At 46.8% G+C, this 23,024-nt stretch overlaps 1 protein-coding gene across 1 annotated transcript in view; it reads right to left on the bottom strand.

Moving 5' to 3' along the window:
• The window catches only part of STX1A (syntaxin 1A), a 35,806-nt gene extending 13,043 nt beyond the window's left edge, over window positions 1-22,763 (bottom strand). Inside the window, exon 1 of the mRNA XM_031967946.1 lies at window positions 22,580-22,763. Within this exon, the coding sequence (XP_031823806.1) occupies window positions 22,580-22,609 (30 nt within the window). The 5' untranslated portion in view covers window positions 22,610-22,763. The remainder of the gene's footprint in view (window positions 1-22,579) is intronic.
• Window positions 22,764-23,024: the final 261 nt, after the last annotated feature.

Below are 23,024 nucleotides of genomic sequence, written 5' to 3'. Positions count from 1 at the left end.
CTCTCAGAGATCATCTCTCTCAGAGAGAGAGAGATGGAGAGAGACAGAGACAGAGACAGGGACACAGAGACAGAGAGACAGAGACAGAGACAGAAAGAGACACAGAGAGAGACACACACACAGAGAGAGACAGAGAGACAGAGACACACACACACACACACACAGACAGAGAGAGAGACAGAAAGAAAGACAGAGAGACACAGAGAATGAGAGGGACAGAGACAGGACAGAGAGATAATGAAAGACAGAGAGACAGAGAAAGAGATACAGAAAGAGACAGAGAGACAGAAACAGGAAGGCAGAGAAACACAGAGAAAGGCAGAGAGAGAGAACAAGAGTCAAAGAGAGATAGAGACAGAGACCAAGCCAGAGGCAGATGCAGAGAGAGAGAGACAGAGAGAGAGAGAGAGAGAGAGAGAGAGAGAGAGAGAGAGAGAGAGAGAGAGAGAGAGAGAGAGAGAGAGATAGACGATCAGAGACAGAGACAAATGGGGAAAGAGAAACAGAGAGAGAGAGCTCCTTTCCAGAAGGAAGTAATCAGTGATTGGGTTTAAAAAATGATAAAAAGGAAAAAAAGAAAACCTGAGGGGTTGGGTGTGGGTGGGTGGAGTCCTGGAGGAGGCAGAAGGAGCCCATGGGGCATGGGGGTCCTCGTCCTACTCTGCATGGGCAGGGCCCCTTAGCTGGGCCTATTTCAGGCAGCTGCCCTGGGAAGTCACATGCTCTGGGGCTCCAGGCGCTGGTGCTTTAATTAAGGCTGATTCCAGGCTCCCTTTCCGGGGAGGTCCCTGCGGGAGGAGGCCGACAGCTGGCCCTCGCTCTTCTGGATTTCTCCGGCCCGGGCTGGGTGGGGCCGCCATGAAAGGCCCGGCTAAGGCCGAAGAGAGGGGGAGGTGGGGAAAGAGAGGGGCCGGGAGGCTGCCTCCTCGCCCTGGGGACGTGTGGGGGAAATAAACACTGGGGCCGGCTCCCAGTACCACTGCTAGTCTGGGGGAAAGCGGCTGCCCCTGCCCGATGGAGTGGGCACAGCTGGGCAGAGGGAAGCGGGCGCCAGAGGGGAGAAAGGAGGTCAGAGGGCACTTGGAGGGAGAAGCCACAGCTGCTTCCCCTCCCTCAGACTCTGTGTGTGTGCGTGCAAGTGTGTGTGTGTGAGCGTGAGTATGTGTGTGAGTGTGTCTGTGTTTGTGTGAGTGTATGTGTGAGTGTGTGTGTGCACACACGTACTTGCACGGCCCCGGGGACAGCAGAAAAGCAGCTTTCTCAGGCAGGTGCCCGGGAGCTCCCCTCCCCCAGCCTCCCAGACTAGGAGAGGGAGCAGGTGCTGTGCCCGCCCAGAAGCGGTGGAACAACAGTCACCCCATCAGGAGTAATTACATCTTTGGCTTCCCTGTCTCCAGACGATGCAGCCCACCCACCCAGAACTGTCATTCCCGGGCCCTTCCTCAGTCTTGGGCTTTGTTACGGCTGCCCTCCTGTTCCTCCCATGGCAGCGTGCCTGCCCACCCCACCGATGGACAAAGTGAGGCGTTCTTGGGGTGAGGAGCTGCCCACAGGTGTCTGAGATGGGGATGGCCCCCTCCCCCCTCTGGTTAACAGCTCCAGGGGGTGGGGACCATGGCCTCGCTTCCCTTAGCTGACTCTCCCTCCAGCCAGCCCAGGGTTCCTCGCACGGCTAAGTCCGGGGAGGGGCGGAGGAGACCACCCAGATGGGTTTCTGGCTAGGGAAGGCTATAGCAAGGAAACAGAGCCCTGGATTTGACTCTCGGCTCTTCACCTAGAACTGCGTGGCCTTGGATAAGCCCCTTTTCTGACCATCACCTTCCCCATCCACAAAATGGGAAGTTTGAGGTCTCTTTCTTGCTCCTGGACAGTGACCGTGAAGGTCAAGGATATCTCAGCCTCCCAGTGGAGACTTAGGCCTAGTGAGGGGTAGGCACAGCTGGCACAGGGAAGCTGGCACGGGGAAGCATCAGACTCTGGCACTGGAGCCCTGCCCATGACTGGCTGTTCAAGGGTCCCACTGGGTCCCTTGAGTTTGAGGAGACTTTGGACTCCACTCTTTTCACCCTCCCTATGAGGGTCATGGGAAGTCATCCCCAGTTTTCAGAAGACAGGGAGCAATGACCGGGGGAGAGACTCGTTCTGTAAGGATCCCCCACCAGTTGCCCTTCTGTCTTCCAGCAGGATCTCAAGTTCCTCCCTAGCTCGAAGGGATGGAGCTGAGGGGCTGAAACCCCATTTTCTTTTCTCTTGGACCAGGCATGTGTCGGGGGAGGCCAAAGGGAATATGTCCCGGACCCCACTGGATTTCTAATAGTATCATTCATCGTTCTGAATGGTGTCGTTTCTGATTGGCAGGTGATTCATGGGAATCATAGGGAGGAGCTGCAGAATAGGGAAACTGAATCCTGCCTCTGACACTGTGACCTTAGCCAGTCTGCTCATCTGTTAAATGGAGGTAATAAAGCCTGTGGCTGGCATGAGACTAAAGAGAGAATACTGGCAGTGCTTTTGCTCATCTCTTGGGTTTGGCAGAGGAAGGGGGAGGCAGCGATGGCTCTCTCACAGTCCAGGGTACCTCTGCAGCCCCCCCCCCCACACCTCTCAAGGGATGGCTGCCAGGCTCCTCTGGCAGGGGCCAGGGCTAGCTGGAACTCCTGGTCCAAGCTGCTGAGGAGGAGGGATGAGGGATGAGGGATGAGGGAGGTGGGAGGTGGGAAGTTGAAGTTGGTGAAGGAAGCGGGTGTGAAACAACTCCAAGCCTTCTGCTGCTGGGCTGTCACGGCTCCTCCCACGGCAGCTAAAATAAACCCCTCACTCAGCCCTGCTGCTGCTATGTGGCACCCCACAGACTGAGAAGCTGGGGGGATCTCCAAGCACTGAACCTAGTTCTCCTGGGGCTGATCTGGCTCAATAAAGGTCAGCTAATCTCTTCCTGGGGAAACTGAGGCAAGAAGGTAAGAGCAGACTCTCCTTGGTCAGGATCAAAGAGAGGCCGAGAGAGGATCCAGCCTGATCTCTCCTCTGTACCTACTTTTCCTTTCTCTGTTCCAAGGGAGGGAGAGAGCGACTAGATCAGGACAAAGGAGTGGCGAGGACCTTTGACAGGAAACAGGCAGCTCTGTTCTCGAGAATGAATAATGATAGTCTGGGGCCGAGGTAGACAAAGCGGGGCTGGGCAGCTGCATCACAGGGGACAATGGGACCCCTACGCAGCCTGGCTCTGGCCCTGCCACAGGAATAGATCAGGCAGGGTGGCAGGCAGGTTTTCCTTCCCATGGACTGCTTCCCTAAGGCTGTCCAGCTGAATCCCAGCCTCTCAAAGAGGTAAAGAGCACAGGTGTGTCGGATTCTTTCCATCTCCTCCTCCTCCCTCCTCCACACCGTTGGGAAGACTTGAGCTGAATTGTTTCTCGAGCAGTGGGGAGGGGTTTCACTGAGCTGTTCACACCTTCTGGTCTGCTCCCTCCTGCCTCATGCTTAGCAGATAACTGGGGAGGTGAGCAAGGTTTGGGGAGAGGATTAGTGCTCGGTCTGGGATCGGGTTTTGGGATGAGGGTTAGGAAGGCAGGACTAAGGAGTATGGGCTCAATCTGTGGTCAGCGTCTGGAATCACTGGCCAATTTGTTATGTAAAAGTAACCGACTTGCAGAAGGACTGACCCACGACTTACATCTTTTCTGACTCTGTTTCTCTCACGCCTGAAATTTAATAGAGTGGCCTTGCCTCTTCCTTCTGCCCAAAATAAAGCAAGTTCCTCAAGATCACTGGACCATCCATTCAAAGAAGGGATATGAGTCACCATGCTGCCCAACCCCCTTGTTTTACAGATGAGCAAACTGAGGCTCAGAAAGATGAGTGACTTGTCCAAAGACACATGGATAGTAGATGAAAGTGCTAGATTTAAGTTGAGTTCTGTGACTAAATTTGGCTTTCTCTCATTTCAAGGAGTTAGAAGCTCATGTTTAAAAAAAAAAACTTTCCAATAAAAATTTATAGAAAAGAAACATTATTGAGAAAGTATAAAAACTTGAAAATGTCATATAACTGGGGAAGGATTGATCAAATTAGGGAAATCAATGCAGCTGACTTGAGGATGTAGCTAAGAGGCACAAAGCCAAGGAGGAGAAAAAGATGGTGCTACTTATGAAGGGATGGTGCCCAATGGGGGAAAAGTTTCTTATGCCCCCATGGACCCTGGCTCTATGAGAGGAAAACATACATGAATTGTGGTGGGTGGGGAAATGGAGCTAAGAGATGGGAGACATAGAAGGAGAAATTCATAGCCAAGCTAATGGCTCTAGATAGGAAGGAGGCTGATCTGGTGTTAGCCAGATTTTTAGCCCTGGATCTGCCCCTTACAAATCATTTTCCCTAGTGGAATCTCATTTGTACAAGAAGTTTTGCTGAGATGAAATCTAAGGTCCCTTTTAGCTATGAATCTCTGCTCCAAAATATGTATTGGATACTTATCCTGAAGGTCATTTAAAACATTTATGAATATATATTCAATTGGTTCCGTCATTGTTTAAAATGTTTCAAGTGGCGTTCATGATAAATGACTTATTTAAAAAAGATGTCTGCTGGGAGCGTTCTATTCTGGAAGTCTGGAGCCTCCCTCTGCACCCTTGGCAATTAGTCCTCTGTCCGTGGTACTGAACTCTCCTCCCGAATATTTAGTGCTCTGTACCAGCTGCTAAGCTCCCATGTCTGAAGCTGGTCTCTTGTCCCTGACTCTGAGCCCCTAAATCTGACCTGAGTCCCTGTCTCTGGTGCTGAGCCCCTGAATCTGGTGCTGAGCCCCTGAATCTGGTGCTGAGCCCCTGTCTCTGGTGCTGAGCCTCTCTCTCTGGTATAAAGCCATACTCTGCTCCCAAATCTTACATTAAACCAGTAAAGGCTCTAGAAAAACTATCACACACACAATTAGCCCCAGATGTCATCTGTTCCTGTTCTCCCCCACCTTCTCCCCCACCCCCCAGTCAGTCTTTAAGCACCTCCTATCCACAGAGCCCTGCACTGGGGAGGGGCTGACCACATGAGCACCACACATTCTGGAGTCTCCCTAAGGCGAGCACCAAGGGCTTCTGCCATGTCTTGGTCTCCCATGCCTTTCGGATGTTGTTTGAGAAGATCTGCTCCTACATCTCCTGGGGAAGACTGATTTGCCCAGTGGCTCTAGTATTCCTCAGGTCCTGCTGAGGCAGGGATGGTGGGGGAGGGAACCCTCACTGTTGTCCTAAACAGAGCCCCCAGCCCCAGACTGACCCCTAGACCTGCTCACAAATTGAGTTCTAATTAAACCCCCCCACCACACCCTATGACCACAGTACTCTGCTTAATTTGTACCCTCTCTACAGAATCACCCCCAGAGAAGCCTCTGGCCTTTGGTTCATTCTAGGTAGAGAGCTTCAGTCTAACATTGCAGGCAGGCTGCCCGGGAGTGCTGTTGACTGGTGCCAAAATTAATCTAACCCCATGCCTGCTGCTCTTCCTCTCTGTACCATGGCTATTTTGGGACCACACGACACAGACAGGGAAGATGGAGATGGTGAGGGGTTGAGGGAAAGGAATGACATACCAAGAGCAACAAGACAGGACAGCTCCATGTGTAGGCAGAGTAGGCGGCCACCCACATGTGAAGCTGTGAGAGGCCTGAGAAAAGCTTCCCCTGTCCTCAAAATATCTACCCTGCCATCTGCCATGAGCCCGAAATTCTACCATTAGAAAGTCACTCCTTTGGGAATGCTGCCCCCAGACTCCCCTTTTAGAATCCATGAGGAAAACAATGTTTTGTGGCCACCTGATATAGTCGGAAAGGAAATAATTGGGAGTCAGGAGCCCTGGTTCCTAGCCTTAGCTCTAACTCTCAGTGTGGACTTGGGTAAGCCCCTTCCTTTCTCCAGACTTGAGCTGACTCCTCTGTAAGGAGAAGAAGCTGACCTAGATTCTGTTTCCTGTCTTTTTCAGATCTAGACAGTCTAGAATACCAAACCCCACTACCCCCTCCACACTCCTGTTGGAATATGTTTATCAGCTCACTTATCCTCAACAGGAGAGATGGCCGGTGAGATCATGGGACACTTGGGAGAGACGAAGCACTGCATGGAGGGATGGGACTCAGAAAGGGGGGGCACTGGGCAATGAAAAGAACACTGACTTGCCCAAGTTCATTCAGTTGGGATGAGACTGAGGTGAGACCCAGGATAGCTTTAGATCTATCCCAAATCCAAAGATGGCTGTCTGTCCACCAGGCCAGGTTGTATCTCATATGTTTTATACACACATGATTCTTTAGGGGTTTCAGTTTTGAGCATGACACTTAAAAAAAAGGCAGCACAAAAGCTGGACATGGGGAGGCAAGGGAGGTGCTGGTGCTCAGAGATAAGATCAGATGCAAAAAGGCTGGAAAATCAGCTCTAGAAGACAGGGTGAAGGGGTCTGAGAGTTCTTTAGAGAAGATCTGGAGCCAGAGCACATCTTGGAAAGGGGAGTTTAGGAGGGAGAATCAGACAAAGGACCAGGATCACAACTTCAGAGCTGGAAAGGAATATTAGAGGCCATCTAGTACCCATTTTATAGATGAGAAAATTGAGGTACAGAGAAATTAAGTGACTTGCCAAAGCTAATAAATGTCTTGGGTGAAATTTGAACCCAGGTCTTCAAGATTCCAAGCCCACTACCTTCATTTTATAGATGAGAAACTGATGTTCAGAGAGGCTTATGAAACCAAGATCACACAGGTAGTAAATGGCAGTGCCTGGATTTGAATCCACTCCTTTAACTCCAAAGCCAGCCCTCTTTTCTTTCTGCCTCCCTAGAGAGGGTCGAGAGATGACCCAATTATGGTTTTGGAGGCATTTTTGAGGAAGATGCTTAGCTGTCATTCTTATTGTGAAAGAAACAGGCCTCGGAGTATTTGGGACAGACATATGGAGGAGCTTTTTGCCACCGGGGTCCAAACTCCAGAATGGGGGATGACTGGAGAAAAAAAGATGCCCATTCCTTGTAGGTGGGGCTCGGCAGCTAGGGAGTGATCCCGGTGACCCGCTGCGATTCCTTCCGGCTCCGGGCATGGAGGATTCTAAGAATCCGGGCTCAGAGAGGCTGTGATTCTTGCAGGAGGCAGGAAGGAAGTTGCCAGCACTCCAGGGATGATTCCCTTTGGGTGATGTCAGTTCTGGACAGATTGATTCATCCCAGCTGATGGTGCTAAGCCGAGAGCTTCTGTCACCAGGCAGTCCTCCCCCACCCTTTTTAATGACTAATCAAAGTCCCAATTAAAAAAAGCACAGAAGGCAAATAGATGGGTCAGGACTGTGGGAAGGTGGAGCTGAGCTCAAAGAGAAGGTGCTGAGGGATTCCAGAGCGTTTGCTCACACTTTTTTGACCTCCCCCTCAAACCCCAGGGCAAGGAGTAGTTCATACTGACTTCCTGGATGTGGGGAGGGCTCCAGAGAAATCAGGAGACAGTGGGTGTGGTGATATGGTGTAAAGACAGCTGCGATGGGGGCAGCTAGATGTGTACACTGGATAGAGCGGCAGCCCTGAAGTCAGGAGGAGCTGAGTTCAAATCTGGCCTCAGACACTTAACACTTCCTAGCTGTGTGACTCTGGGCAAATCACTTAACCCTAATTGCAAAAAAAAAAAAAAATAATAATAATAACTGACTTTGGTGTTAAAGACATGTTTGAATCCTGATTTTGATGCTACCTGTGTGGCCTTGGACAAGTTACATCATCTTTCTGGGCCTCAATTTCCCCATCTGTAAAATGAAGAAATTGGGCTGGATGATCTCTAAGGTCCCTTCTAGCTCTAGAGTATCTCTGAACCTAAAGTCCAATCTCAGATCTATGATCCCATGACTAATTCCATTTCCAATGGCCATCTCCGGCCATGGAGACCTGTCTCTGTTTGCTTGTTTCTCAGTCTTGCTCATTTGAGGTCCTGGTGACAGAAGATACCAGGGAACTATCAATAAATCAACCAACAAGCATTTGTTAAGAGCTTTCTAGGTGCTAGACTTTCCAGCCCCTGCCTAATCCACAAGGAACCACCATCTAATTGGGGGACAGAACATGGAAATACATCTTTTCACAATGGATACAAAGCAAATTTGAGAAGGTGCTAGTAGGGCTGGGCAAGGTTTCGCTGGAAGGAAAAACTAAAACTGAGCTTGAAAAAAAAAGTCCAATTTCAGTTCTAAAAAGGGGGAAACTGAGGCTCAGAGAAGAACATACAGATGGTTAAGTACCAGAGCCGGGATTTGAATTCAAGTCTCTTGAGTCATTGGAGGAGAAGGCATGAGGGAAGGAAATGGGGATAACATGGACGAACAGCATCTACTCTTCTCTCCCACTGATGGCTAACCTGGGCATCACAGCTCAGATCTCTTATCCCTAGGTGGAGTCCTCTCTTTGTTCTGGTAAATCCCTTGCAGTGACAGAAGCCTCAGCCTCTCTACTCTCTCCTAATTTTATGGAGAAGCATCATGGTTTGGGACCAAAAGCTGAGAAGACCTGGGGGGAAGTCCTTCCCTCTCATGTGCTGGCTGGGCAAAAGTACTTCATCTCTCAGCACTATAGGCCGCTCAGCGAGGTGCCAACCTGCATTAGCGGAGGGCATTGCCTGAGAGGAGACTCTGATGAGTTCTATTCTTATCCTGTCTCGTTTCTGAGGTTCATGGAAGTCTGGGACCACACACCTGAGGAGACACAGTAATAGAACAGATGGGAAATCTAACAGGTGTTTCTCTCTCTCTCTCTCTCTCTCTCTCTCTCTCTCTCTCTCTCCTCTCTCTCTCTCTCTCTCTGTCTTTCTATCTTTCTGTCTCCCTCTAAGAGATGGGGCCTTGCTGTGGAAGGAAATTAGATAAAGACTATCTGCAGACAAATAATGGGTCTCCAACCGGAGATATTTTGTTTTAAAATTCTTGAATCCTAGAGTTGGACCTCAGAGACTCTTGGGACCCACCTCCACCTCTTCCTGAATCTCCCTAAGTGACAAGCACTTTGGAGACCTCTAGTGAGGGGGACTTCCTCCCTCCCCAGGCAGCTCATTTCCCATTTGGGGCAGCTCTAATTATTAGGAAGTTTTCCCTATATGAAGTCTAAATTTGCTTCGTAGGAACTTCCACCCGTTGTCCTTAGTTCTGGCCCTTGGGGCCAAGCAGAGAGTATCCCATGACTCTTCCATAAGACAATGGTGCATCTTTGAAAGCAGACATCTCATCTGTCCTTTCCCCTCCCCCATTCCACCCCCAGGCTAAACATCCCCAGTTCTTTCAATGAAAGGAAGCCGGTTCTCCAGTTCTTTTTCTATTGTGACCATTGAATGGCCTTGTCTATGGGTTCCTAAACATGGCACCCAGGATAGTCAGGAAAGCTAACGTTTAGAGAACTGTGGTGAAGGTTACTTTACACTATTATCTCATTTTATCCCATCACCAAACTTGGGAGGTAGGTGCTACTGCTATCCTCATTTTACACAGAAGGAAAATGAGGCAGACAAGCTATGTGACTCATCCAGGAGCACGGAGCTGAGATAGGATCCAATCCAGGTCTTCCTGACTCCAAATCCAGAACTCTATCCACTAGACTACCTAGACACCTCTAGATTTGAATATAATACTCCAGATGATCAGGGCAAAGTCAGCCACCCTATTTTGCAGATGGGAAAACTGAGGCCCAAAGAGGGGAAGTCACTTTCCATAGCAAGGTCATAAGTGGAATATAAATTGAACTCTATTTTTGATGCACTGGGGAGCTGATTATGTAGGGTTTAATCAACATGGAGATGTGAGTCAAGAAACATTTCTTAAACACTGTGTGCCAAGCACTGTGCTAGGGATACAAAAAAGAGGCAAAAGACAGTCCCTGATTTCAAGGAATTTGCAATCTAAAAGAGGGAGAATAAGGGGAGAATCCAAAGAGGGTATGTTGGGGAGGAGGTAGCAGGGTGGGACACCCCATTCTAGACTCTAAGGAGGGGGACTGGGCCATTTTTTCACTCCCATTTGTTTTCTAAATCTGGCTAAAAAGTAGGAGTCAATCCTATTAGGTCAGCGTTGGCCAGACCCTGACCACGGGCCACTGATGCAGTCATGGAAGCCTAGGTTGGGGCCCTGTTTGAAAACAGATTTCTCAGCTCCCCTTCACACATCTCCCCCTCCTCCTCTTCCAAAATTCTAGGAACCACCAAGAGTTGGGGGATCACAGCCATACTCTCTGCATGGAGCTCGAGAGTACCCTGCATGCAATAACATGGGGTGAAGGGGAGAAAGATAAGGGCATGGGGACCCCTTCACTGCCTTCTTTATTATAGGACCACTCATTTGATCACTTAGTGGGGGAGAAGATTTGTTTTAGGGACAGTACTAGGTAGGGGGCCATCAAAGAACTTCTGTTTAAAACATAGCATAGAGTTCATTCCTTCAATCATATTAATAAAAATCAGAAAAGTGGGAGGGAAATGGTGCCAAGGGGACCTGGGTTCCAACCTCACCTCTGACACATCCTGGTTGTGTGACTTGAATTGCTCAGGACTCCAGGCGTCTCTTAAGAGCACAAAATGCATCCAAAATACTGATTTGCTTTGGGAGGACTTCCTTTACCTTGGAAATTTCATTAAGAAAACCTCAGTCTAGCCCCTATCTCCTAATAAGAGAGGCTGCTTACTTACTAGCTGTGTGACCACAGGCAAAACCTCTCTGAGCCTCAGTTTCTCGATTTGTAAACTTGAGATAAATTCACCTGTGCCGTGAAGCTCCAGTGAGATAACAGATGTAAAGCATTTTGCTAACTTCAAAATATGAACTAAATGTCAAATAAGGGCAGAAAGAGATCTTAGAGGCCTCCTTATGTTGGTAGGACACACTCTCCTGCCTTTTTGCCTTCCCTCATGAAGTGACCTCCTACTCTTTCCTACCAATCATATCAATTATGAAGCACCTGAACTCATAGGATCCTAGATCTAGAGCTGGAAAGGACTTCAAAGGTTGCCCAGATCAAACCTGCATTTTACTGAAAGGAAAACTGAGCCACAAAAAAAAAAAAAAATTAAATGACTGTTTAAGATCCTACAAGAATAAGTGGCAAAAAGAGGACAAAAATTCCTATCTTCTGGCTCCAAAATGCACGCCTCTTTTTGTTATTTGTGATTGCTCAGCCATTCTGATTCTTTGTGACCTTAATTGAGGTTTTCTTGGCAAAGATACTGGAGGGATTAGCCATTTCCTTTTCCAGCTTATTTTATAACTCTTCAGATGAGGGTTAAGGGACACAGCTACTAATTATCCAAGGCCAGATTTGAACTCAGGAATATGAGTCTTCCCGCTTTCAGATCTGGTCCTCTGTGCACTATAGTGTCACTTAGACTCCATTTTTTCATCACTTTACATTGCCTATCTAAAAGGTAGAAAGTGCTAGGTGCTGGGAATATGAAGACAAAAATGACACAGTCCTTATTCTGTTGGAGCTGACCTTCTTTCAGAAGTCCCAGCCATTGGTCAGATTTTGTTCTGATTGGCTGTTCTTAAAATTTTAGGATACACCTCACCTTTTGTGAATCACTTATGTGTCATTGTTGCATTTCAGATGTACCTAATTTCATAATTTTGAAAAAAAATTCTGTTCAAGGTATCTGTTTACAGGTCAGAAAATAAGAAAATGTAATTGTGCAATGCTCAGATATACACAAAAAATTTAAATAAATTGACTAAATCTGGAAAAACAAAACAAAATAAATAAACAAAAAGAAGTCCCACACTCTACATCCTCAAGCACCTGTTTAAATTTGACCTTTCATTCAATATTGAGTTGTCTCATCTTGTCCAGGCAGCCTTCCTTGGATGCCCTGACCCTCTCCTTTCTCTGACCTTCACAGTGCTCCTTTAGCCCTTAGCTCTCTACTTCTCTACTGTATGTGTGTGTGTGTGTGTGTGTGTGTGTGCGCGCGCGCACGCCTCATCTTACGCCAAGGGCTCTAGTCCCTCAAGGATTTATCCTTATCTCTGGTGGTGACGATGGAAAGTTACTTTTGTGGCAGCTGAATGGCCTGGAAATTTTCTGTCTGGGGAGGTGCCCTGGCTGAGTTCTGCTAGAGAATCAGTCTAATTGGCTTTGAGTTGGGGTGGAGAAGAGCTATGATTTCAACTCCTCCTAAATAACTGTTTCGATATTGTTGAAATGCTGAATTTGGAGTTAGAGGACTTGGGTTCAAATCCTAGCTCTTTCTCTTACTTTCTTGGCTAAATCTTGGCTAAACCACATTTTATTGACTCCCACTTTCCTCTTGTGTAAAAAGAGGGAGTTGATAGCTACAGCCAGAGAAAGAACACTGGGAAATGAGTGTGGACCACAACATAACATTTGCATTCTTTCTGTTATTGTTTGCCTGCATTTTTGGTTTTTTCTTCCCAGGTTATTTTTACCTTCTTTCTAAATCCCATTTTTCTTGTGCAACAAGACAACTATATAAATATGTATACATATATTGTATTTAACAGATACTTTAACATGTTTAACATGTATGGGACTACCTGTCATCTAGGGGAGAGGGTGGGGAGAAGAAGGGGAAAAGTTGAAACAGAAAAGTTGAAAGGTCAACACTGAAAAATTACCCATGCATATGTTTTGTATATAAAAAGCTATAATAAAAAATGTAAAAAAAAAAGAGGGGGTTGAAATAGATGGCCTTTAAGGTCTAGTCTCACCCTAAGTCTGTAAACATGTGCTCCCCTATATTATGGGTTTTTTCTATTGGATAGGATGTACTGCTACACGGGGCTTAGCTTCCACTCAACCAGGGTCCAATGGGAAGCCTTCTTGCCTCACCTGTAAAACAGGAAAACTAACCTTTGCTCCCAAGACTCTAGCTGAGGATGGTGTAGGAGGAAGAAAAGGGTGAAAAAGAAGGAATTTGTGACAAAAGAATGAAATTGGGTCCATGGCTGTGGAACACTGAGAGAATGTGCCAGCTCCTTCCCAAAGTGTGACTTTTATAAATAAGCTTTCCATCTCCTTCCAAATCTGGCAAAGGAAAAGGGGGTGGCGGAAGAGAGGGAAAAGGAGATGAGCGAACTGCACATCCAGCCTTCCTCTGGCTGCTGCATTCAGTGCTTGTCCTCAAACAGGATCTGTCTGTCATGGAAGGAACTCAAATCCTTCCATTCTCTCCATCCAGATCAAGTACTTCCTTCTGAGAATATGACACTCCCCAGCTCTGAACTGTTTCTAGATCTAGAATTGGGGGATCTGAGCTCATCACAGGATGATAAATTGGAACTAGGAAAGAGCTTGCAGAGCATCATGGGATCAGAGATTTACAATCATAATCAAATCAATACCTCTTTTTCTGCTGTGTTATATTAATCTATTCCCTTATGGTTCCATTCACCATCCCTGTAACTTTTCAAACTAAAAAAAAATCTTTTTTAGTCACCACTTCCCTTTGTAACGTGTTGTGGATAATCTATTAGCTAGAAAGGACCTTACATATCATTCAATCCATTTTCCTCAATTTACCAAAGAGGAAACTGAGATCAAATTAAGTGGCTTGTTCAAGACCAGATAGATGGGAAGAATTTAGGTTGGAGGAAAAACTTGAACTCAGGTCCTTGGGGCTTCAGGGATGGCTTGCCATCCATTAGTGGTGTTAAATTCAAATATAAACAGATGGCTCCCCTGAGATTGACTTAGAAAACCGCATATTAACATTATCTATGTCTTGTTGTTGTATTTTTGTTTATTTTGTTCCCAATTACATTTTAATCTGGCTCAGGCTACATTGAGTTTTGCAGAGTTTGACACTTCTGCATTACATCATGCTGTCTTTCTCTCTCTTTTTTCATTTATAAAACAGGGAGAATATTACTCTCATTACCTTCTTCATAGCAGTATTTCCAGGATAGCAGCTCTAGAAAACTGAAAGGGTTAAATGAGCCAGTTTATTCTTAATATTGTATTCTTCACAATACTGAGCGTGATCAATAACTACTTATTGATTGATTGACTAAGTAATGGCTGCTGAAGACTGGCTCCTTGTCAGGAGACAAACTACAAGTGGGAGAACAGAGATGGCTCCTGCCTTTGGCCCAGAACTAACGGTCCCTCATTATGATGAAGGATGTAGCTTCTCTATTGTGTTTTCTTTTTTCAAAGAACTACCACTATTTCTAGTCATTCTTTAATTTATTCATCCATTCATTCAACATTTATTAGCGCACATTATGCACAGCCTCTTATATAACTCGAGGGAGGGAAGTATGGCGCGGATTATTCTCCCTGAGGTATAGTAGTATGGTTTTATTCATTGATTCCAACTCTTGTCAGCAACACAGCATTGGAAGGGCTGTTAGAAAGTTGAGTCCAACCCAGATCCAAACAAAAATAGCTTCTCTTGAATTCTCCCCAAGAGGTCATCCAGCTTTTGTGCTCAAAGGCTTCCATGAAGGGAAACCCATCCCCCTAGAGTTGCTCATTTCACTTTAGATAGAGCTAATTGTTAGAGTTCTTTACATTAGGCCCAAATCCACTGTCCCCAGTTTTACCTCTTGGGACCAAATCAAATATTTCTTCCCTATGACAATCCTTCAAATACTTGAAGACAGCTCTCACATCCTCCCCACAAGACTACTCTTTTCCAGGCTAACCACCCTCATTTCCTAAAACTGATTTCCAGGTCATTCACCATCCTGGTAGCTCTCATTTGTATATTCTTTTGCTTAGCCACCTAGAACTGAATGTGGTGATCCAGATGTAGTCTGACCAAGGCAGAATATGAGAGCATCACTTCCCTAAGCCCCTGAATACTCTGCTTCCTGTCACCAACCATATTATTTTTATTTTTTTTCCTACCGTTATATCCCAAACTGATTCATACTAGATTTGAAGCCTACTAAAACCCCAGTATTTTTTCAGATAAACTGCCGGCTAAACCATGTCGTCCTTCTCTTGTGGTTGTGACATTGATTTTTTGAATCAAATATGAGATTTTACATTTATCACCGTAAAATTCCATCTTATCAGATTCATCCTGATACGGAGATCTTTTTGGCTTACGCTACTGTAGCCAGTGCATTAATTAGCTGTCTCGTTTTACTTACGATCATCTACAGATTTGGTAAGTATATTATTTATGACTATTAATCATTGATGAAAATGTTAACTTGAGAATGGGGCCAAGAACAGATCTCTGTGCCCGTCCAAATTGATATGGAATGATTATGCTAAATCCAATTATATGTATCATCATTGGTTAGCTCCTAGATTTCCATCTTAATCCACATGAATAGAATGAAAGATCCTATCACCAACTTTTAAAAATTTGGGTACACTATAACTAAAGCAGCTATTCGAAGCATCTAGGCAGTACAATGGATGGAGCGTGGAGCTTGAAATAAGGAATAGTTGAGTTCAAATCCTGTGTCCCGATTAGCTGTATGACCCTGGGCAAGTCACTTAACCTCAATTGTCTCCAAAAAATCTCAATATAAATGTTAGCTATATAACAGAGCTCCCAATTTATTTATCATGTCCAAAAAAGAAATTAGGCTCATCTGGTTTGAACCGTTCTTAATTGTAATCATCATTTTCTTTTCTAAATCCCTTTAATAATAGGTTTTGGAATAGGTTAAGAAATCTAAGCCAAAGCAAAATAACTATATAGACATATATACATATAGTGTATTTTAACATATACTTTAACATATTTAGCATGTATTGGTCAACCTGCCAACTGGGAGAGCGATGGGGGGGAAGGAGGAGAAAAGTTGGAACAGAAGGTTTTGCGACTGTCAATGCTGAAAAATTGCCCATGCATATATCTTGTAAATAAAAAGCTATTAAAAATAAATCTAAGCCAAGATCATTGACCTATAGTTTATAAACTCCATTTCTTCCCTTTTTTGGAAACCTGAATATTTGCTTTTCTTGTATGTGTGGGGGTCCTGCTCCTGTTTCCCTAATCAATCCTGGCAAGTTCTTTCAGGGTATTTCCTGAGGATGAAGCTCTGACCTCATCCTAGACAGCTGGTCATTCTTTTCCATCTCCTTATTTATCTTGGTTTCATCTCCTTATTAATCATTTTCCAGTTCAAAGGTCATTCTTCCTGGGAGAGAAAATGGATGCAATGTCAGAGTTACCCTTTCTACGTTCTCTCCTTTGTTGGTTATCATGTCTCCATCCACCCTGGTCTAGATTTTCTCAGATCCTTCCCCACTCCAACATCCTGTTGCTTCTGAGACTCCCCTGCTCTGGGGAACGAGCAGAAGATGTTTAATCTCTCTTGTTCACAACAATCCTTCTAATACTTGCAGACAGATATCACGACTTGTCTTCCCCTTCATTGTGTGCTCATATTTTGTGAAATGGGGGAAAAAACTACAAAATAGGATTCTTATGCTCTGGGAGGTCATAATCTTGTGAGGAGATAAGATATACCCACAACAATTAATTTGTCACGTAAGGCAATCTATACTAAGTGTTAAATGTGAAGATCGGACAGTAATTGCTGAAGAGGTCATTGTAGGAAGAGATCATTGGTCACTGGAAGTAATCAATGAAGACTTCATGGTGGTGGTGGTGGGACTTGAATGGTGAGTGGGATGTAGATTGGTGCATAAAAAGAGATCTAGGTCTTTTCTATTATAGTGAGGTATAATGAAAAGAAAAGGCAAGAGTTCTGGGAGTAAGAAGAATGGGGTACAGCAAGAGATAAGGTTGACAGAATTTAGCTTACAGAGGGTCAAGTACTTGTGAAAGGATTTTGAACTTTATTCATTACCCATTAGAGATGGTGGAATTTCAGAGGTAATCTAGTCCAACATTTTTCCTGTCCCCCATTTTACAGATGAAGAAACTGAGGCTCAGACGATTAATTACATTGTTCAAGGTTGCTACATTTTACAGTTTATGGATGATGAATTAGATCTGGAAGGGACTTTAGAGGTCATTTTGTTCTAACTTCTTATTTTACAGACAAGGCAACTGAGACCCAGATGGGTTCATTATCTTGTTCAAAACCTTTTACGAATCACGGGTAACAGATTTTACATCTAGAATCAGAAGGGACTTTAGAGGGCATTTAGTTTCCCCCTCAAATTTTACGGATGAGAAAACTGAGGCCCAAAGAAGTTCTCAGAAGAAAAGTTTCAGAGCTGGGATTCAAATCCAGGTCCTCTAAATCCACATGTAGTTCTGCCTCCCCTAGATCTAGAGTTGGAAGGAAATTCAGAGGCCTCTGAGTTCAGAACCCCGTTTTATAGATTAGGAAATTGTGGCCCACAAAGATTAAGAATTTTGTCCAAGGCTACAGAAGCAAGATTTGAACCCAGATTACCGGCCCTCTTCCCACCCTTTAGACAACAGACAGAAAGGTGGCTTAAGGTCACTCAGAAAATCTGTGGCCGGCCAGCTTGGAACCTTGGCCTCTTGGCAGTAGCTACTCAGATGCTCTTTTTCCCCGAATAAGTTCCCATTTCTTTTGACCCCCTGACTCCTGGCTCTTGGCTTCCCAGGCTGAGGATGGCAATACTCGGCATAAACCCCTGAGGATGCTGGAAGAAGGCAGGGACTGGAGAAGATTCTGCGTGATCCAAATGAACTAGAAAGCCAAGATGGCAAGATGGCCAGGGGCTCCTGCCCATAGCCAGGGCTCTGGGATCTCAACTACTCAGGCCTGTGTCCCTTAAATGAGGCCTTAGGATTCCTGAGTCCACTTAGTAACAGTAAGATAAGGCCAGGGAGAGAGAGGTGCCCCATGATGAGGGGCAGGATTTGAGGCTGGGAGGGACTCTGTAGTCCAACCCAGTAAGATAGACAGTAAGTAGCTGAGCTGAGATCTGAACCTGGGGCCTCTGATTGTAAACCTATTGCTCTTCCCACTGTACCACATTTTGTTATTTTTTTGTTGATTTTATTTATTTTTCAATTAACGAACATTTTCTCTCATTTCTTCTTCCCTTTGAAAAGAGGGATTATCTGCATGTTTTCTATAATTTTGCCAAATCCAGGGATTATACACCAAGAAAATAAAAACTTGAACAAGTGGAGACTTTCCATGGGAAGATGATAATCCAAGCTCCTGCTCAGACTCTCCCTCTTCCCCCCTCCTAAATTGTTTCTCCAGCAGCACTGCTGCTGCCTAAAACATTCACCCTCTATGATCAACAGGGAACATAACATATAAGGGACAATCTACCAAATAAATCCCCAAATTGTCCTTGTCCAAAAAGTATGTCTCATCCTGTCCCTTGAATCTCACAATGCCTTATTTAAAAAAATTATCCATTTATTTATTTTTTATTATTATAGCTTTTTATTTACAAGATATTGCAGGGGTAATTTTTCAGCATTGACAATTGCAAAACCTTTTGTTCCAATTTTTCCCCTTCTTACCCCCAGATGGCAGGTAGACCAATACATCATAATGCCTTCTTAAGGATCCTGGCAAATGATGTAGGACCACTAAATCAGAGTGGATCATAGTGATCACTGAATCCCACCCCCTTGTTTTCATTTTTTGTCCTTGTACACTCACTGACTAGCATAATGTCTGGCATATAGTAGGTGCTTAATAAATGCCAATTTCAAAGAGCTCCAATCTGTCTAGGACCTAGTGGATGTGCTTAGGAAGAACAACCAGGGAAGGTTCTGTTACCTCTCTCTGTTGACTTCACTCTATAATCTTGGGCAACTCACTTAACCTCTGTGCCCCAGTTTTTCAGTCACCAATAAGAGGTTCTTTGTTTTCTCTGACCTACCTATGTCACCCATAGGGACGTACAAAATAATGGATGTGAAAGGGATTAGGAGGCTGGAGAGTGCAGAATGGATGCCCATCATCTAGCCATGGATTCTGGGGCACAGAGATATAGAGGCTGGTTATTATCATGTCCAAGAATTCTTCCTCTTTACTTCTCCATTGACTTTTTCTTTCTCCTCCCCCTCACTGTGTAAGCTGTGAAAGCACAGTCTCTTTCTGTGAAGGGTCAAAGAACTTGCCTAAAAATAAGCCCATTATACATTTACTCATCCATGAGCTAATGCTGTCTACCTCCTCTCAGGAATTACCACTGAACAGACAAATAGGAAACTCCTGGACAACCACAAACCCAGGCTGGGGAAGTATTTAGAGAATTAACAACATAAGAGACCACATCTTTTTCCTCTGGAATCCCAAGCCACTTAGCACAGGCCCCTGGCACAGATAAAGGCCCCAATGCTTGAGGGAGGCTTCTCCATCCCTTCCCAGACACGGGCACTACCATTTAGAGAGCCCTGAGCTGGGCAAAGGGTACCAGAGGGAAGAGCCAGGTTCCTCAACTTTGGGAGTCCTGGATTTGATAGCAGAGAGTCCTTAGTTGGTTTCGGATGAAGGGAGACAAAGTCCTCATACTCAAAGCTAATGGAGGTGACATATTACTTTGTATTCTCTAGGATCTTGTCAAGACCAGGAATTACATCAAAAAAATAAAAACATGGACAAATGAAGACTTCCTGTGGTTCCTAATAACATCCCCCCCTTCTCCATCAGCTAAATGTGAAACCTAAGTTGTTTCTCCAGCAGCAGTGATGGACTGCACTGGAACATCCACACTCTTGCCCAATCTCACCTGTTGTCAATGGGGAAGGGTTGGTGAGATTATTTGGGAGACAGCAGGTAAGCCTGTGGTCAATGATAGGGGGTCGATCAATTCCCAGGATTAAGAGTGAGTCTGTGCCCAGGGTTTAATGGGGGTTCTGGGGTTAGGGGTTAATCTGTGGCTTAGACTATGGCTTAATCTATAGATTGGGTCAGAGATATGGTTTATAAGATATCAGGGTTTATTTTTTCTTTCTTTACCACCAGGATAGGACTTTAACAGGATATTCTATGAGAAGCTATTCCCAAAGCCAATGTCAAGATGAAGGATAAAGAGCTCCACTTCTCCCTAAATCCTTGGCTTTCAGAGTTGAGAGTACAATCTTCTAGCCATGAGCTTCCTTCTGGCCTGAACTGGTATTAAGCAGAGTGACTCTGAGGTAGGGTGGAGGAGGGGAAGCACTTAGACGCTCAAATCAGTACAAATAAAATCTCTTTGGACACAGAAAAATGCATGTTTCCAACTTGGTTCATGATTCCAAGCTGCAAGCTAGCAGCCTCTGAAAGAAAGGGGATGGAGGCAATAGAGCTAGAAACCAATTACGGCAGAAGCCTGAATCCCCGACAATGCCTTCTGGTCTGGTTGGTTTCCTGGGTATGAGTCTACTCTTAAGGGTAAAGGCTTCCTGTCCTAATTATGGCTTCAAGGGCTTGAAATTGGGAGTGGCAATACATGCATGATGACTCCCATACCATATTTCAGTACAGAGTTCTAACTGCCAGAGACAGATGAACAGAGAAGTGTCATTATTCTGGATTTCCCTGAAGTCCCAAATTTGGAGAAATTGAGTCCCATCTGACCCCCATATTCAGGCACGTCATTCAACACAATGTGAACAGACAGTACTATGTGAATAGACATTCCTTTCTACATTTCTTTGGTATCCCCAGTACATCCATCTCTGTCTTCCTTCCCCCTTCTCTCTCTCCTTCCCTCCCTCCCTCTTTCCCTCCTTCCTTTCCTCCATCTCTCTCTCTTTCTCTTTCTCTCCCCCTCTCATTCTCTTTCTCTCATTCTCTCTCTGTCATTCTCTCTCTCTTTCTCCCTCTCATTCTCCTTCTTTCTCTCTTTTTCTGTCATTCTCTCTGTTTGTCATTCTCTCTCTCTTTCTCTCTCTCTCCCTCTCTTTCTCTTCTCTCTCTCTCTCTCTGTCATTCTCTCTCTCTTTCTCCCTCTCATTCTCCTTCTTTCTCTCTCTTTCTGTCATTCTCTCTGTCATTCTCTCTCTTTCTCCCTCTCATTCATTCTCTCTCTCTCTCTCTCTCTCTCTCTCTCTCTCTCTCTCTCACACACACACACACACACACACACACACATACACAGTTACTAACATTCAAAGAAATGAACAAAAAGGCCAAGAGGCCGGAGGTGGGGAAAACAAGGGGGTACAATTAACCAGGCCCTGGATAATGGGGCACAGGGTGATTATTCCTCCAATGTGGTTCAGGTGCACATCTCCCTGACTCTCCCTGCTCTAGAGCTTTGAGCAGTTGGGGTTTGAAGGCAGAAGCCCTGTCTTAGTCATCCTTTTATTTTCCTCAGCACCTGGTCCAGGGCCTGGCACACAGTAGGCATGCCATAAATATTTGCCAAATTGAATTAGGGAGTTGAAGGGCTGCACTCTGGAAAATTTCCCAACCTCCAAAGCTTTTTCTTCCACCCTCTTCTGGTTTCCAGAGAGCCGGAAGCCTCGGAATAGGGCAGATTCCTGGGACCTGGACAAATGTTCAGGGAAGCTAAAGAAACACAACAAATCAGTTGGTTGGGGAAAAAAAGAAAAAGGAATCTGCCCAGGGACAATGAAATAAGACGAGTGATAGCACAGAGGGGGAAAGATTGGGCAGGTGGTTGTCCCGTCCCCTATTAATGGCAGCGATGAGGGAATTTCTCCTTCATTTTCCCTCTACCCCCTCAGGATGGGGCCTGCTCAAAAGAAGGCTCAAGACCCCAGGCACTGCTGCAGCAGAGAAGAGGTTGTGGGAACTGGTGACAATCGGGGGGTGGTGGGGCGGAGAGGCACGTATAATCGCTAATCAGAAGTAGGGGGAGGTCCCAGGAGCCCCTGCACACGGTGGTGGGAGGTGACCAAGGGGGAAGACAGTAAGGGACCTGTCCCCCTTTACTGCAAGGGGGCGAGAATCCAATTCACGGAAAACAGGCAGAAGATGTGTGTGGGGGGAAGACCAACCCAAGTTCCAAAGTGAGATCCAAGCCGAAGAGAACGGAAGCAAGGGGTCCGCGAGGAGGGGGTCTGCGCCCCTCGAGTTTTTCCTCCCTCTTCTCTTTTAATGATACAAAGTAGCAAGGCCGATGCGGGAGTCCAGGTGGCCCCCCGCCTCCTCAATCCAGGGACGGTCGGTCCCTCCAGACAGCCCCGTTTCCAGAGCCAGCTCTGGGCTAGCACATACATCTTGTCCGCCCTCCCCCAGGCCCGAAGAGCTGAGTCTGGTCCTCCCTTCTCCCACTCCCTCCCCCATCCCCCAGCCCCAGAGGGCAGCACCTCGGACAGCTCCGGGAGCCTGAACTCGGCAGGGAAGTGGGGGAAGAGGAAGACTCGAGGAGAACACCCCTCTTTCGGCGATCCAAGAAGCCTGGGCGCCCTCGGAGTCTGGGGGCTAAAGTCCTAGGCGTCACCCCCAGAATCCTCTCCCGCAATAAAAGGGGAAAAGAAAAGTTTCTTCGGGCCTCTAGGGAGGTTGAGGCAGCCGCCCCCGGTTCGAGGGGAAATGGGGAGCGAAGACCAAAGTCTCGGGGAGGTCGTCAGGGGCTGGGGGGCTTCCCGCAGCTCCCCCACCCCTTCGGGGGAAAGGCAGGGGGGCGCGCCCGCCCTCGGAGCTCCCGCCCTGGGCGTGTCCCGCAGCGAAGCCCCGGCGGCTGGGCTTCCGCGCTCCGCCCCGTCTGGGCTCGGGGAGCCGGGCTCGGGGAGCGTACTCACCGTGCGGAGCTCCTGGGTCCGGTCCTTCATGCTCCCGGGAGTGGAGGCGGCAGCTTCGGCGGCAGGGGCGGCAGCAGCGGCGGCAGCGGTGGCGGCGGCTCCAGCCGTCTGGGCTTCGTTCGCATGCGCGACCGCGGCCCTGCAGATGCGCAGCGCCTCCCCCGGCCCCGCCCCGGCCCCCGGGACCCTCTCTCGGGGACCCAGGCCCCGAGCACCCCGCCCTGGCCCCGCCCCTCCCGGGAGCGGCCCAGAGCTTGGGCCCGCCCACGCCCCCTCCCGGGAATCCCCGCCCGGGCACTCCCTCCGCGGGGCCCCCGCGCCCGGGGACTCCAGCCGAGCTCCCACCCCTTATTTCGCCGGCCTCGACCCCGCCCCATCTCCTGTTCCGTCCGCCTTCCCCAGCCCCCGTGCCCAGCCGCCTCTCCTTGGGACCCATCTCACTTCA

This window comes from Sarcophilus harrisii, chromosome 4 (assembly GCF_902635505.1).
Source record: "Sarcophilus harrisii chromosome 4, mSarHar1.11, whole genome shotgun sequence".
NCBI classification, from domain to species: Eukaryota; Metazoa; Chordata; class Mammalia; order Dasyuromorphia; family Dasyuridae; genus Sarcophilus; species Sarcophilus harrisii.
This window is presented reverse-complemented; position numbering and strand designations above follow the sequence as displayed.